Below are 14,151 nucleotides of genomic sequence, written 5' to 3' on the forward strand. Positions count from 1 at the left end.
GGGGAAACGGTAAATGTCCACATAACTCACACAAGGAAATATTACAGATGGACGTTCACTTCCTCAGATGTATGACATGCACAGTAACTTGTCTCTCAGTATCGGTTAACACATTTGGTATATGACACTGTTTCTGGACTGTAAGACGTTACTTTAAAAGCTAAACTTACATTTTTCATTTATCAATTATTTCAAGACCCAGCATATTTCGTTTTTTGTTGTTCATGGAGTATCGTTATTAGTACCAGATATATCATGCCTATATCACGTCAGTTTAGAATATCAACATACTGGTATATCCTCTGACTAGATAAAAGCGCATTATACAATGCAAATCTGCTTATTTGGGCTGCCCAAAATTCACGTGTTTTAGGAGAACGCTAATGATAAAATCAAGTTAAGGTTGTAAAACAGAGCTTTAGAAACACTTCATTTGCAAAAGTGTGTAAATATATATTGTCTTACTTTGAGTTCCAGGCGTTCTGGATCTTCTGGACAGCTCCCCTCATCCAAATCACTATCTTCATCCTGTGATGAGTCATATTTGTTGCTATTAGTGACGCACGACATACTCTCTGATTCTGTGGGGATGCTATCATTCCTGTCCTCCTCCTCAATAGGGTTCTCATTTGGGAATACCTCTCCCTCTGTTCCACAAGAGGGGCTATCAATACCACTGTCACGATTTGGTATCTTTCCATTTAATTCCGTCCCTTTGTGCTCCTGAGAATTACAGGGGCCCTCTGGAAAAGCCCCCTCCTGACTCGTATCTCTATGGTTACTGCTCCCATCATTTTGGTCACCATCCAAGTCACTATGTCTAATCTCCAAACCACTATCAGAATGTTTTTTATGCACTTTTTGAAGCTTATCTTTATTTTTTTCATCGTCAAAAGAGTCCAATCTGCACAACTGCAAACATTCTGAGATTTCTGAGGGTTTTAATGCAGGCCCATCCACAGAGCATAGTTCCCCAGAATCCTTTATTGTTGCTGACTCTGTGACCTGATGATGATCGCTGATATGAGGTTGAACTGATGAAGACTCCATGCTGACACACCAGTGGAGGTTCTTCCTTTGCTGGAGACATAGAAACATTTAGTCTAGAGAAAATCAAACTAAAACGCTAAGTATATAAGTTACCAAAAAATTTTATCTGACATTTCTGAAAAAGCTGTAATTGCTGTTTGCTCATCCATTGCTATGAATTTGTGGCTGCCAGGACACCATCAGATGGTTGCTAGTGTATTTTGAGTATTTAGCATGTTGCTATGTGTTTGCCATGGTGTTCAAATTAATATTTAGCATGTGGCTAAGTTGTTTCTAAGGTGTTTTGGATGCTTTTTAGTGTATTGTTCTCAAGATTTCTTGTTGGTTGCTATTTGGTTGTTAAAGTGTTCCAAACGGTTTCCATTAAATTGTTGTAGTTTCAGAGGGTGATCCGATGGGTTACTATTTCTAGGTGCTACTTCACTAAAACAAATTATACTTTAAACTTACTTAATTAAATGATGGACAGTGGTTCTACTTAACAGAAACAGGTTATACTACTCAAATTCTTAATGTATGATGAACTAAACTGAACAGAGTAAACTTAAACAACCATTTCCAAATAACTTGAATCAATCAACTTCAAGCAACTAAAAGTATTTAAGTAGATATAACATGTTCCCATATATGGAGAACCACTGTCCATAATTTAATCACGTTAAATACTGAACACTGGTAACACTGAATAGGCTAATTATAGCTTTTTGTTAGGAGTTAGCCAGATGTTGGTTTTGTTACACTTATTTATTTAAGTAAATTGAACAAGTATCAAATATTATTTTGATCTATTGATTGAAACATGTTAATTTAAAATGTAAACATTTAGTTAAGTGTTTGAATATAAAACCTTATACGGTGGTGTTAAAACAGAATTAATTGTTTAAATAGAGTAAACAGTTTTTGAGTGTTGTGTCAAAAGAGCTTACATCAAGTCTAACAACTTAAAGCCCTACCTTACGTATGAGCAATAGTAACAGCAAGGTTTATCACTACAAACAGCACAAATAACAGAGACACGACTTAATACACAGATCCAAATCCTTAACAAAACATTGTTTTTAACAAACAGACATATTTTACCTGGATTTGTGGAAGTTATCAATTAGCCGTCCAGCACTCACTTTTTGGTCCTAACAGGGTTCTGGGTCATGAAGGAGGGCTAGGCAGTGGACGACAGGGTGCTTGGGGACGTGACCCCGCGGCAGCAGGTGCACAGGCTTAGGGGGTACTGACACCGGAACAAACAAAGAACAATAAGGCAATCTTCATTATAATTACACAGCTCCGATCCCATTTCATTCATGCGCACTCAAAAGATGAACCTTCCATAATGACATATCCACTGGTACAAAAAATAGACAAAGATAAGAATATAAACAAAGAAAGAGTAAGAGTGAGATGAAGATAGTTCAGCTGTCCGAGCAACTGGCAGCTTCCTGATGTGAGAACAGGAAGTATAGATGAGCGTGCGAAAAGTGTTGCGGTCACACAGACAAGTGTAACAAACACACAGACACAGCTGCACACACACAACAAAGACACAAAGATATACTGCAAGAGCAGTCTGTGTGCCCCAAACAATAATTCATTTGTAAAGCACATACAGTATGTGATCACTTGCATGAACGGTTTATAACTGAATGAAATATGATGTTTACGATGTAATCTAAATGCAAAGCTAAATTCAGGAAGCAGATAGTCTGAGCTCTTTGCACTTCCTTCCCCTGTCTGTCTTCCCTTATATGAAACCCACGCAAAAACCCAAGGCACGCTCATCTGAATCCCATGCAGAAAACCAACAATGTCAACCATCAGGACATTACAATGGAATTAAACATGTTGAGGCAAGCGTCTGATGATAGAAGATTTAATACCGTGGGGTGTCTGTACTTTGAGCTTCTCGGGCGTGGCTGAGGGGTGGGGGCATAGTCTTTCTGTGGCCTGGCATCCTCAGGGAAGAGGCAGGATTTTCCTTTTCTGCAACAGGTCACAGGAATACTGCAGAATATGTGTGTGGGCAAACCTATAGAAAGAAATATCAAAATCACTGAAAATAAATACACAAAATAAAGACCAACTTAAAGGGATATTTCACCCCAAAACCCCAAATTTGCTATTTATTTTAAGCAATAAACAACACCGGCAGAAAGGGAGTGTTAAGCGTAATTTCAGTGACAGTCGCTCAACACTCCCTTTCTGCAGGTGGCGCTTAATGCACCTGTAGCTGGTATGCCATCCGCCAGCAAATACTACAGGAAGACGATCGCCACCAGGACGCGTGCAGAGGCTGCACAGTATGGCTAATATGCCAGTTCTAAAATGTCACCTTCATCTCGGATTGCCTAGGGGTGAGTAAATAACAGCAAAATTGAGTTTTTGGGTGAACTATCCCTTTAAGTCATCAGATGCAACTAATGCATCTGACACATCCTACCTAACTTGCTTCTCAGAAACAGCTTAAGTCTTTGTTGCGAAGTCTAACGTTATGTTTGACTTCTATTGTTATGAATTAGCCACAGAGGCATTAAACAATCTTTTTAACTAGGAACTAAAGATCCAAAATCTGTGAAATAAAAATGAGGTTCCTCACATCAAGGGGCTTTTTTAGAACACTTGTCACTTTTGTTGAACTTATTGTTATGGCCACATATTAGCATTTTATTAATACATGAGCATTAACATCCCAGCTATCCACCAGTCAACACCTAAGATGGTGATAAAAAACCACAAATTTTAAAGACGATGTGTTTGCTCCCTCATTAAACCACAAATAGTGACATCAACCATGTACATTCAACAAAGAGACAACGCTATCTCAAACTGTCCTTCACAATAGAGATGCCAGATCTGTCACTTCAACACTTTGAGATACATTTGATAAGTTGTTATAATAAACTCATCAGTATATAAACTGCAAAGCACACATAAAATGCAAATACTAAAATCTAATCTTGAGTACATCATCATCATAAAAACACTGCTGCAGTTTGTGTACTAACACAAATTTCCCATTAAGGGAAAATCATGTATGGGATCAGATTTCTTTAATATCTCAGTTGTTTCTCCTAGACAGCAATAAAGTTTAAATGGAGAGCAAATCTTGTGCTTCTGCTTTTATTCTGTGTGTATATTTCTAGAATTTCGAAAGATATCGCAACGTCTCAAACAGTTCTTAGATTTGCCTCTACCTGTATATACCAAAGCCTGCAGATTAACATCAGAACACTGTTTCTATTTCTTGTGAAGAATTTAAGAAGAAAGGCTAAAAACTAAGTTTTTGTAACTAAGTAACTTCACAGAACATCTCAAATATATTAGACTGCAAAGCACTAACCTTTACTTCATGTGTTCATATGCGCCTCACCCCTGAACTGATTCAAAAAGTAAGTGTGTGTGCGGGTGTTTTTAGCCTCGTCTCTCTTAGCTCTTGTATACAGTATCTACAGTACAATACAGTACGCACACGCACACGCACACGCACACTTAATTCGTTTCCCCAGGTGTTTCTTGTTTCCTTGTTATCCCAGTGTATTTAAGCCCTTTGGTGTCTTTCTGTAACACTGAGTAACCAAGCAGAGACTAGATCCCAATGCAGTTTAGAATTTTATTAAATAAACAAAGGCAATCCAAACCAAGGTAATCCACAAGCAACACAGGAACGTAAAAACTAGTGGTGGCGAGATGAAGCCTCATGAAGCTTTGAAGCATTTTAGCCAAGTGGTTCACAAAAGGGTTCATTTCGCAAGGCTTCATTTGCTCACAGTACCATCTGGTGGCCAAAGAGTGTAAAACAAGCAGATACACTACAGGTGTGCCTGATGTTCTTTGTGATGGTCAGGGTATATTCTGGCAAAATTCCCGATCAAGTTTCACAATCGGCAAAGCAGACTTTTGCACTCGCCGTTTACCAATACATGATGAACGTTCGCAAAGCAAAACGCACCTGGCCGCCTCCCCAGCGCTGTACTATGGATTCGAATCGAAAGCGAGAAGATTAAGACGGGGCAACTGTTTGAAAATTTCAAAATAATGTATAAATGAAAAAGTGGCATGTTAATAAACTGGTGGTATACGAGGACGGCATATGGCGTTACGTTCTTATTTCACATTTGAATACTTTGACTTATTTATAAAATCTGTAAAAACTGAAAAGCACAATTTCAATGTAGACCTTTTTTATTAATGAAATGTTTTTAATGACTATCACATGCTTTATTTTTGTTGGTTAGCTGTATTTTTTTGTTATTATGGCTTAAATCAAAACGATCCAACTGCAGTTAGAATAACATTTATTGTAAGGCACAATACAAAATCATAATTTTATCATGATCTCATTTTGGATTTGTGAACCTCTGTCTCTCTCTCTCTCTCTCTCTCTCTCTCTCTCTCTCACCTTGTTAGTCATTTTACAGTGTTTAGTCTATATTCTGCTACGCCTATTTTCATGCACTTTGTTGTTGTATTCCATTACAAGTATTTATTTTAATGTCTTGTGTTTTTTATTACAGGTGCTTTAAGAATTGTGTTGTTTTCTTTGCCTGCAATGACAATTAAAGGTATGGCCTAGGCCTATTTATTCATTCATATTCAGGTAGGCAATGTGTATGTGGTCAACCTGTCATGTCCTATGATAAAAGAAGTAGTGAAGAAATAGTTTTTAGTCTGCAAGATGTGATTTCTTATATTACTATATAAAAGACCACTCACAACTACAATTTATTAAAAATAAAAACTATAGAACAGTGACCAGAACACAATAGAAAACAATGTTTTTACATGGAAATTATAATGTTTCAATTGGGGTTTTTTCAATGGAGTTGTTAGAGCCTATAGAATTAAATATGCATTGAAAGTACTTACAGGTATTTAATAAACTTAAATTGTTTTACAACTTATTTTTATAAACGCACTATGTAGAGTTGTAGGCAATATAGAAGTGCAAAACGAACTCTCAGGATGAATTTAAACGGGGGCTATGGAAGTCAGATGCATCGCTCTACACAAGCAGTGACGCGCGCGTACGTGCACACTGCTGCTTAGCACAGAATTAATCTACTTATTTACAAATGGTTGGCGTACGCCACTACAACTGATTTATGTTATTAAAGATGCCGGTAAACATGCCCCTTATATGCTTTACCACCACTGATCACCAGAGGCAGCGCAGCTGGACTTCCGGTCGACTAAAACGCGCTTGTTCATAAAAATACTTTATTTTTTGTTTTGGTTTTATTGTGTATTTATTTTCGGCATTTGAACAAATATTGAGGAAATATTTTTTTCATGCTCATGAATACGACGGAATATGTAAAAAATTATCGGTTTATCCGTTTTTCCGTTTTGAAAACAAAACGAATTAACGAATTATCCGAAGGTACACGGACTGGGTGTGCAACTTCATGTACTTCGCAGTTATATTAAAATAAAAAAATTAAAACCGATATACTGTGCTCTAACCCTGTATCTTTAAGAAATCAAACAGTTACAGTCATCACAATTATTTCTTCTACTTAAAGTGATTTATCGCGGTTGGCAATCAAATTTTTGGCGCGCAACCGCCACCAACTGGACTGGAGTTTGGATCACATAGAGTTTGAAGTAAAAGATAAACAAAAGTATTTATTTGAAACCCAATTTTAAAAATGTATTTAATACAACATGTTATTGTTGCCAAATACATTTTAGATATAAAATTGTCGGGAATTGAAATCATCTGGTACAGTTCCGAATTTAGCCAGTCATTTGACATGTTGACATTAAACTGCGTTCCCAAATGAGTCCGCTGCTTGAATTCATTGATGATTTTTGCAGGCTGTAGCGACAACAACTGGCCTTACAAGTTTCATATTTTATTATGAAAATAATTGCTATCGTTGTTTGTAATCCTTTTATACACGGAAAACACAACATTGGCATTGACACTCTTTAAGACATTAGGCTAATGCATTAATTTATATTATTGTTTGTGTAATTGTGGAAGTTTGAAGGTACCAAATTCTATGAGTTAAAAAATTTTGTATTCACAATTCCACCATTGAGTTATTTTAGAGAGAGAGAGAGAGAGAGAGAGAGAGAGAGAGAGAGAGAGAGAGAGAGAGAGAGAGAGAGAGAGAGAGAAAGAAAGGCAGAGAGCGACAGCGACAGAGACAGAGACAGAGACAGAGACAGAGACAGAGACAGAGACAGAGACAGAGACAGAGAGAGAGAGAGAGAGAGACTTTGACTTTTCAAATCCCTTTTAATCATATACCATTCATCCTTTTAAAAACAGACTTTAACCAAATACAAAAAACAATAGGAATCACTAAACATTACCAATTTAAAAGCAATTTCCCTGATTCACCAAAGTTCCCCCAACTCCCCATTTATGTTTAAAATAAAGAACATTATTGGTATGTTTATAATATGTGTATTTAATATCTACCCTTGCCTTCACTACTGACTTAAACAATGTTACAACATTCACATTTTCACCAGAGTTTTTGCATTGATGAGATTTTAGAATCACAAGTTTAGCTTGTCCTAACACAAAATTAGCAATTGTACACTGTTGTTTCAAAGACCTTTTGTATCTATAACCAAAAATGAATAGACCCTTGGAAAATACAAATCCTAATTTTTATATAATTCCCTCTACTATTTCAAATAAGAATTAGATTCTGTGACACTCCCAAAACATATGAAACACATTATCAACCGCACTACAAAACGGACATTGTGGTGAAACTGTGTCATTAATCTTTAACACAAAAAGGTTTGAGGCCATAATACAATGAAGTATTAAATGAAGCGATAATACTTTCTCCCAAACATCATAAAATAGAGACCATGTCTGTCCCCCGGATTAGCAAACATAAAATAATGCGTAAACCTCTCAAAGGTAATTTAATTAACGTTAAACTAACTAAACATGAACATAATACAGATAATCAACTGTTACGACTCGGATTGCTAAATATTAGATCTCTCTCTAATAAAGCACTTTTTGTTAACAATATGATAACAGATCATAACATAGACATGCTCTGTCTAACAGAAACATGGCTAAAGCCAGATGATTATATTGCTTTAAATGAGTCTGTCCCCCAAGATTATTATTATAAACACGAGCCTCGCCTAAAAGGCAGAGGGGGAGGTGTTGCTGCACTTTACCGTAACTCTCTTATCATTTCTCAGAAGTCTAATCCTAAATACAATTCTTTTGAAGTCATGGTACTTGATGCATCAATACCTAATACTAAGGACAAAACATCTTTAAAATTTATTCTGGCTATTGTATATAGGCCTCCAGGGCACCACACAGATTTTATTAAAGAATTTGGTGGGTTCTTATCAGAACTAGTACTGGCTGCAGACAGAGTCCTTGTTGTTGGTGACTTTAACATTCATGTAGATAATGATACAGATGCTTTAGGAATGGCTTTTAAAGACAATCTTAACTCCATGGGCGTTAGTCAACATGTGTCGGGACCTACTCACCTTCGTAATCATACTTTAGATTTAAGATTGTCTTACGGTATAAACGTGGGCCACGTAAAAATCAGAGCGAAGACATTTCGGATCATTATCTGGTATCATGCTTGCTTCACTACCCAATGGTGGCAAATCAAACTCCAAGTTACAAATATTGTAGAACAATAACTTCGACTACAAAAGGTGCGTTTCTTGTTGATAATTTGCCTGAATTGTCTCAAATCTCTAGCATGAGTAATAACGTTGAAGATCTTGACTTTACCATTGAAAATATTAATGCCACCTTCTCGGAAACGCTAGACATAGTTGCTCCTCTGCGCTTAAAGAAGATTAAAAATGACAGACCGACACCATGGAATAATGAACTCACTCCGGCTCTAAAGAAAGCGGTATGAAAAATGGAGCGCAACTAAGAAAACTAAATTAGAGGTATTTCGTACTGCCTGGAAGGATAGTATTAAAAAATACAGGAAAGCCCTAAAAACGTCTAGATCTGCCTACCTTTCATCACTAATAGAAGAAAACCAGCATAACCCTAGGTTTTTATTTGATACAGTGGCTAAATTAACCAAAAATAAATCGTCAGCGACTTCTGATTCTGTATACCAACATAGCAGTGATGATTTTATGAACTATTTCAAAAATAAAATCCAAGATATTAGAAAAAAATTATAACTATGCAACCAGAAGTGAATCCCGCTGAACAAACGACTAACTACAGCACCTCTAAGGAGAAATTAAGTTTATTTTCTACTATAGTACGATGAACTTGTCACAAGCACACCAGATTCCAACCCAGTGGCGGTTTTAGGCACGGGCGAACCGGGCAGTCGCCCGGGGCGGCATTTTTTCATGTCACGTGGGGGGCGGCACCGGCACGAGCAGTAAAAAAACTCTGAGCCGCCGCAAATCGGTTGTCTATTATCTATCATTTATTCATTGTGTGGGGAATTGGCAAATTGGCGCCCCTGCATGCTGAAAAGATAATGGTATGCAACTATAATGTTCTCTCTGTGTTATGATTACTGTATCCATGTTGTCATCTGAAGGTATAAAAGACGCTGCGGTGTTTTGCCTAGTCGTTAGAGCGCCCGACTCTAATTTGGACAGACGTCGGTTCGAGGCCCGCGCAGGAGGAACCGACAACAAATTTGGTTTTAAGTCAACAAACACGAGATCTAATTTCACCATAATATTATTATTTATTTCCATCAGTTGGGATAACGTAAGGTACCGTAATGAGCAAACAGAATTTTCCAATCTGTAGCTAGTTTCTAAGACGAACATAACCTTTGCTATTTATTTGCTACATCACACATGTCATGAATATGAAGGTTTTATGCATGTTTATGACAACTGTCATTAAGTGTCATTAGCTCAATTATGACATTTTTAATGCAAATATTGTTTGTTTGAGGTCTTTGTTGACAGCTTTACATTAACCAATACATCTTAACCTGTCATAATTGTCATAAAAACATGACATAGCAGATTAATAATTGAATGTAAGACACTACTTAGCTGGTGTTTCGGCATCTAACCATAATGCCTTAGAGACTGAGAAACGGGGACACTTCTGTACCCTCACAGTTGTATTATTTGACAGAACAAACATTTTACTTGTACGGTCAACAGAAAGTTGGCCATCCCATCGCTCACCCCCTACCAACCACGACAAACAATATAACACACCGGATATAAAGGAAACAGAAGTGAACACAACAAAACACGTGATTACAAATAACCAATAAGAAGATAAATGAATTAAGGCCACTACAGCTGGGTTAACTGTCATATTGGTTTTGACATTGGCTGTCATGAGGCCATTATAACTGTCATGAATCTTTTTCTGACCACTTTTTTTCCAGTGGTACAAATTGAATGTCAGTAAAATATCATTAAGTGTTAATACTCTGTCAAATTGTTTTTTAACAATGTCATGTATAGGCCTACTTTTCTTGACCTCAACTACCGACAACAAATTTGTGTTGTACAATAGTGGTATTGTACAACACAATTAGTGGTACAATTACATTTTAATGACAAATTCAATTTCTACCACTGTAGTTTAGGTCAAGAAAAATATGACGTAATTTAGTTTTTTCGAGGGGGGGGGGGGCGCTCAAAGATGTTCTCGCCCGGGGTGCAATTCAATGTAGAACCGCCACTGTTCCAACCTATCTCAAGCACCACACGCAAACTCTCCAGAGTATTAATCACCTGCACCTGAAGATAATTATCACCTCATCACCATCAGCATTTAAGCAGCACGCTGTCAACGACCGGTCTCGTTAATGCTACACTGACAACAAGGACTCTAACTATCGACCTACCTGAAGCAAGAGTCTCCGTCGTCTCCGTCGTCTCCGTCGTCTCCATCGTCTCCATCGTCTCCTGACTCCAGTGTTGTTCTACAGTTTAAGTATCCGGTTAATAAATCCTCAATTTTTGCATATTCTGATCTCCGTGTCTTGTGTGGCCGTAACAGAAGACTGGACCATTACAGAATATCGGCATGAGTGCCCCGGATCCATTTCAGGAGTTGGTCGACATTCTACGTCAGTCATTAAACGCACCAGCACCAACGGGCACCACAAGCAGGACCACCGCTTCACTTTCGCCTCTGGTAAATGCCAGTCCCATGGCCAAACCGGCGCCCTTCTCTGGTTCGGCGGAGGATTGCAACAGGTTTTTGCTTCAATGCTCGCTGGTCCTGGAGATGCAGCCGCACCTTTATCCCACGGAACGATCAAAAGTGGCCTTCATCATATCCCAACTGTCTGATAAAGCTCTCCTGTGGGCAGAACCCCTCTGGTCTCAAAATAGCCAGCTTACCCAATCTCTTTCCCACTTCGTCGCCCACTTTAAAGAAGTTTTCGGGAAACCTTCCTGGGATTCGGAAATCGGAGAGCAGTTATATCATCTGAAACAAGGTACAAGGTCTATCACCGAGTATGCAATCCAGTTTCGCACTTTAGCTGCTTCCAGCGGGTGGAATGAGCAAGCTCTTCTGACCACTTATCGTCAGGGTTTGGATCCTCGGGTGCGGTTGCATCTCGCTGCATACGAGGATACCATCGGCCTAGAACGCTTCATTCAACTCTCCATACACTTCGCTACTCGTATGCAGTCGTGTGAAGAAGAACACCAGGGCCAGCCGTTCTGCTTCCCGTCTCCTCGCCGACCAGAGAGTGTCAGTCCTCCAGAACCAGCCCACGAACCCATGCAAGTGGATAGTTCTCGACTGACCATGGCTGAACAGCAGAGAAGGCTGACTCAGTGTCTATGTCTATACTGTGGTGCACCTGGACATTACATCACCGAATGCCCCATCCGTCCTCCTCGTCCACTGGTGAGTGACATCATTCCGTCTCTAAAACAAATGACACCACTCACTACCACTGTATGTCTTACTGCGTCTGATGTGTCTATCACAGTCATCGCTCTCCTCGACTCTGGGTCAGCCGGGAACTTCATCTCGGGCTCCCTCTGCCGCCAGCTCAAGCTCAAGATGACAGCAACACCGTCCATTTACCAAGTCCACTCCATAACTGGTAAACCTCTCAGTCGCCGTCAAGTACGAACATCTGTGGGTCCACTACTACGCCGAGTGGGTCTTCTGCATGAAGAGGAACAACATCTGCTGGTTCTGGAGGAATCTACTGCTGACATCGTTCTAGGTCTTCCGTGGTTGGAGCAGCATAACCCTGTCATTTCCTGGAAAACAGGAGAAATTCTGAAGTGGGGTGATGACTGTTTCCCGGATTGTTTCTCGAATCTTCCAATTCCTGTCAGACCACATTCTAATCCCATGACTCTCTGCTCCACGTCCATCGAAAGCCCGGTAGAGAAACGTTCCATGGATATTCCAACCTGTTACGCCCCCTTCAGTGACGTCTTCTGTCCCACACACGCATCCAAGCTGCCTCCACACCGGCCATGGGACTGTGCAATTGATCTGCTGCCAGGTGAGCCAGTGCCCCGTGGATGTATTTATCCACTATCACGTCCAGAATAGAAGGCCATGGTGGAGTATATCAAGGAGGCACTAAATCAAGGGTACATATGTCCTTCTACTTCCCCTGCTGCCTCAAAAAAAACGGAGGTTTGAGACCATGCATCGATTATCGAGCCCTCAATAAGATCACTGTGAAGTTCCGTTACCCCCTTCCTCTAGTCCCTGCAGCACTAGAACATCTCCGTGGTGCCACGGTGTTCACGAAGTTGGACCTCCGCAGCGCATATAACCTGATCCGGATACGCGAGGGGGATGAATGGAAAACTGCCTTCGTGACACCTACGGGTCATTATGAATACCTTGTGATGCCTTACTGACTGGCCAACGCTCCCTCAGTATTCCAAGACTTTATTCATGAAGTGCTCAGGGAGTTCCTCCATAAGTCCGTCCTGGTATATATCGATGACATCCTCATCTACTCCCGGAATCTGGTGGATCATCGAGTCACGTTGCGGAGGTCCTTCAACGCTTACGAAGTTTTCACCTCTTCCTAAAAGCGGAAAAATGCTCGTTCCATCAGCCCTCAGTGCAGTTCCTTGGTTACATCATCGACCACAGTGGCATCCGGATGGACGAGAGGAAGGTAGAAGCTATCAGATCTTGACCCATTCCCACCAATGTAAAACAACTCCAGAGATTCCTTGGTTTTGCGAACTTCTACCGAAGATTTATTCAAAATTACAGTTCCATCGCCAGCCCACTCACTCATCTGCTCCGCAAACAACCCAAATCTCTACTCTGGTCCCCAGATGCCACCAAAGCATTCGAATCCCTCAAGACCACGTTCACCACTGCTCCCCTCCTTGTTCACCCAAACCCAGATATCCCTTTCGTGGTCGAGGTCGATGCGTCAACTACCGGAGTGGGCGCAATCTTATCCCAGCAGCAGGGGAACCCCAGCCGACTCCACCCATGTGCCTTCTTTTCCCGTAAACTCAGCCTGGCGGAAGTCAACTATGATATTGGAAATAGAGAACTTCTTGCCATCAAGCTGGCTCTCGAGGAATGGAGACATTGGCTGGAGGGTGCTAAACATCCCTTCCTTGTGTTGACCCACCATAAAAACCTGGGTTATCTACGTGAGGCGAAACGTCTGAACCCGCGCCAGGCACGATGGGCGCTATTCTTCACCCGCTTCCAGTTCACGATTTCATATCGTCCAGGATCCAAGAATATCAAGGCATTATCTCGTATTTACAGTCCGGAGGAGAGAGTGGAAGAAGATGAGCCTATAATTCCTGAGAAATTATTTGTAAACCACATCGTTTCCTGTTTGCTGTTTGCTGAGAGCGCGTGATTTGAGCGGGAGCTCTTTCAAATCTAATTATTCTTGTTACATCTTGAAGAATTGTTTCTTAAATCGTTATTAAGCGAGAGTGAAACCTATCCTTAACTATAGCATAAACAAAAATCGTTGTTAAACGTACTGATACATTATTTGTATCGGATCATTCTGTGTTAGCCCTTAGGCTATTAGCATTATCCGCCTGCATACTGCTTAACTCGCTGTTTTCATTTCATTACTACATCACTAATGGCTAATGCTAATGCTTCAGACGTGTTTGTACCTTTGAGTGCAGATGAGGAAACGTTTGCGCTTCAGTCGGAAT

General features: G+C 39.9%; 1 protein-coding gene across 1 annotated transcript in view; it reads right to left on the reverse strand.

Annotated features, from left to right (window-relative positions):
- fgd (faciogenital dysplasia) overlaps nt 1-4,515 on the reverse strand; it is a 37,058-nt gene extending 32,543 nt beyond the window's left edge. The window contains exons 1-4 of the mRNA XM_079468002.1: nt 4,385-4,515; nt 2,925-3,073; nt 2,131-2,278; nt 466-1,080 (exon numbers count right to left, since the gene is read on the reverse strand). Of these exons, the coding sequence (XP_079324128.1) occupies nt 466-1,050 (585 nt within the window). The 5' untranslated portion in view covers nt 1,051-1,080; nt 2,131-2,278; nt 2,925-3,073; nt 4,385-4,515. The remainder of the gene's footprint in view (nt 1-465; nt 1,081-2,130; nt 2,279-2,924; nt 3,074-4,384) is intronic.
- Nucleotides 4,516-14,151: the final 9,636 nt, after the last annotated feature.

This window comes from Barbatula barbatula (genome assembly GCF_947034865.1).
Source record: "Barbatula barbatula genome assembly, chromosome: 11".
In the NCBI taxonomy this organism is placed as follows: Eukaryota; Metazoa; Chordata; class Actinopteri; order Cypriniformes; family Nemacheilidae; genus Barbatula; species Barbatula barbatula.